General features: G+C 34.9%; 1 protein-coding gene across 1 annotated transcript; it reads left to right on the top strand.

Moving 5' to 3' along the window:
• Nucleotides 1–571: 571 nt before the first annotated feature.
• On the top strand, nucleotides 572–2145 carry LOC111383984 (dirigent protein 22-like). The gene is made up of 2 exons (XM_023008186.1): nucleotides 572–619; nucleotides 1522–2145. The coding sequence occupies exons 1-2, from the start codon at nucleotides 572–574 to the stop codon at nucleotides 2143–2145; spliced, it is 672 nt and encodes a 223-aa protein (XP_022863954.1).
• Nucleotides 2146–3800: the final 1655 nt, after the last annotated feature.

Raw genomic sequence — 3800 nt, 5'->3', positions numbered from 1 at the left:
TGCACATTAATTCATATGCAAGATAAATAAATTGTTTTATCATGTCATTTTTTAATGTGAAGCAAAGTTTGAATTCATATTCTTGTTTAAATATTTTAGAAAGACCCTGTATACATTTTTCAATTGATCAAAAAATAATTCAAATAAGATAGCTAGTACGGCCGTATTGGACTTTCTTTAAAAATGACATAACATATAACTTTGAAATTCCCATAACCTTAATTCATATCAAAGATAAACACATTTTGGCCATTTTTTGAACTATATTCTTTGAAAACTTTTTTTCCCTTGAATAAACTATATTCATGGGTTTAAAGGTATACGAATAATATGTTTGAGCAATATTTTTTAAAAATCCTTTTTAACCACACATCTTTTCAATAAAATATTTTTACACTTAAATTCAAAATATTTTCCTACTTTTTAATCAATTGTTTTCAAAACATTACTGTTACAAAATATATTTTCCTAAAAGGATAGGACTCAAATACTAATTTATTTGCCCATGGATCGAGAGGAGGAGACTGGTCAGTTTGCCCAACCTTGACTTTTACCCTGAATTTCCATTAAAATGACCGAGAAGATGTTCGGGCAGCCATCGACTCAGTCTAGCTGCCTTGTAACTTTCTAAATCGGTGATTCTTCGAATTCTGAATTTTCTTCTAGCAACATTATTGAGATTTTCTTTGACCTTGTAGGAGGAAACCAATTTCAATTTCCTTATTGACTTCTATCGTTTTACTGTAAGTTTGGCAACATGAAGAAAAAAAGGGTTCTAAGAATTCAATTTGGTGTTGGCCTCGAGATAACGATTAACAAATTTCTTTCAGTTTATCGAGCTTTCTCAACTCATTGAATCGATGCAAAAAAAAAAAGAGTAAGAAGAGAAATAACTATATTAAAGGAGGATACTTAAATTTACATGTCTTGCTTGATTTTCAGCTATATCTATTTATAGATTTTTAGTAAGACATTGAGGGTAATTAAGTCATTTTTGCTAATAGCATACGACAATTATTGATTAGCTAACTTCTAGCTAAATTTGTTATCCTTTCACATTTAATCCAACAATCTAATCTTCGTGCTAAATATGTTGGCTCTCTTTTTATTTTCAAAGTCGCTTATGAAGTTTCGATCGCTTAATGCTTATATACTATCCATTGTCCTAAGATCGCATATAATTTGGCTCTATAGAATGCTATCTCATAGACACATAGGCTCGCTTATAATCCTTTGTAAACGGGGTTCAAATTGTTACCTAGGATTCAGTCAAACGTGTATGATGTCGAATTGCTAATAACCAGGAAACTACGACAAATAATCTTAAACGTCCAAGTCAACAAAAGAAAAATCACGCCTGACGAAATAAAAACGAACTGAACTATTGAAACTTCGCGCTACTAATCCACTTACAGACGCAAAGTAAAGAATTCCAACTTGAGTTCTCAATTTCAGAAGTTCATCCGTGTATATATATCGCTATTTCTAGGGCTTATGATGTACTAAAATTTGCACATTCAGAGAGACAAAGGAAACTACAGAATGGGAAAGCTTAATATAATTTTAATGCTTTTTTCACTGATGATGGCATTGTTGGGGGCCTTTGCCGATGCCCAAATGAACATGCTAGAAGAAGAAGGGTTAAGAAACCTCTGCCAAGGAAATGAGAAGGTTGGTAAACTTCATTTTTATGTGCAGGACGTACTAGGTGGTCCTAATGCTACAGTTTGGGAGGTGGCTCGAGCTGAAATAACTTCGAATTCACCCACATCTTTTGGCCAAGTTAGGGTCATAGATGACTTAATGACAGCTGAACCCGATTCCAGTTCGGCCAGATTGGGCCGAGCTCAGGGGCTCGTTACTTTTGCAGATTTGGAAAATTCAGGCCTTGCTATGAACATCAACTTTATTTTCACAGCGGGTATATACAATGGAAGCACACTGAGTGTTCTAGGAAGAAATCTTATGACTGAACAGAATCGTGAGTTGGCTGTTGTTGGTGGCACGGGTATTTTTCGATTGGCGCGGGGATATGCCATTTCAAATACGTACTCGTATGATACTGTCACAAGTTATGGTGTTTTGGAGTATACCCTCTACATTGCATATGTGGAATCGGGCTTTGGACCGATCGCAAGTCATTGAAACTCTCCTACATATGAGACTATTACATTGATCAATCTTTAATGCAACAAATAAATTGTTATTGTTTTGGCTAAATATGCAACTATTTGTAACTATTTTGAAGCATTTTATTGTACTTTTTGTTAAACGTTTTGCAAGGGATTGATATGCAAAATAATATATAAGCCCACGCTTATGCGACGTATTGGAATTCTTGGGACTCTGCCTTGGAATTCTGGCAGTTTTACCAAATTTGCAATTTGGTCCGTTAACTTTTCATAATGTGCATTTTGGATCTTTTTCAGTCCTTTGCCTTTGTTTTACATTCAATTGACTCCCAACACTCTCCAATCATTGATATGAGGCCTGATACATCTCTTGAAAGTTTTCAATTTAGTGTCCGAACTTTGAATTAGTTGACTATTGAATTAGTTGAATATTTTAGCTCCTTTTGAGTAATTATATTATGTTGCATAAACAAAATATATACTGAATTAAGCGGTAATTCATCGACATCAATAATAATTCATCTAATTTAACATCTTAGATAAGTATACAAAACACACTTATCACTTAGACTCGTGGATGACCTAATAACATCTAAGTCCGATGCCAATTCAAGAAATTGGGACGGCTTCAGGGCGAAATTGCTTTAGCAGACTTAGAAGAAATTGCACCACTTATGAACTTCAATGTTGTATTCAGATAAGGCATTTACCGTGGGAGACCAATTTCTTTGTTGGGAAGTAATCCTGCATCGAGTTATCGCGAATGTGCCTTGGTTGATGCCACATGTAACCATATACATTCATCTACTGCCGAACAATGGAATAAAAGGTTTTGCAATGGGATCAACGCCATGCCCCATTCCCCAATGCCATGGTTTATTTTCCCATTTTTTTATCGGTAAATATAAAATCTATTGATAAAAACTAATTTACAGGTACACCAGGCATGCCCTAACAAATAAGATCAAGTGACAATTACATGTACTCTGGGTATGCCTAGGTAACCGAAATGTACAAATGATAATAGCTAATGAATCAATACTAAGTACTCAAAATTGATTAAAACATGTGGATACAAAGTAAATATAATTTTTTATATGTGTGTTTCAATTCGTCTTACAATGCAATCAACTTGTGGCATAATATTTTCGAAAATAATCATATTCTTCGCCATCCATATATGATAAACGAAAATAGCAAGTGCAATTCGTTTAACTTTGCTTTGCCAAGTCGTTCCCCCTGCTTCCTTTTTAATCCATTTCAGTGCACTTGTTAAGGTAGACATTGTGCATCTATTGGTCAACCACCTACGAATTTGTCCCCACACAAAACTACTGAACGGATAGGAGAAAAATAAGTGTTGTGCTGTTTCCTCCGTTTCTCCACAAAATGAACATCTTTGGTCCAATTCCAAATGCTGAATTTTATCTTTGGTTAGTAATCTGGACTTAACATCTAACCAAAGAATGAAAGCATGCTTAGGGGTGATGGATGTATTCCAAAACGTATCTGCCCATACTGCAGTATTGTCCCTTGGCTTGAAAAAATATAGGCAACTGTAATGCTGAAAATAACTGCTTTTTTCCACCCCGTAGCCTGTGTATACCGGCCTGAACTGTGCGTTAGCCCCATGATTCGGTCCCTGATTCCAATACTTTTTTAGTAAGG

The sequence above is a fragment of the Olea europaea genome, unplaced genomic scaffold (genome assembly GCF_002742605.1).
Source record: "Olea europaea var. sylvestris unplaced genomic scaffold, O_europaea_v1 scaffold2800, whole genome shotgun sequence".
Classification (NCBI taxonomy): domain Eukaryota; kingdom Viridiplantae; phylum Streptophyta; class Magnoliopsida; order Lamiales; family Oleaceae; genus Olea; species Olea europaea.
The sequence above is the reverse complement of the archived record's forward strand: the minus strand, read 5'-3'. Positions and strand labels throughout refer to the sequence as shown.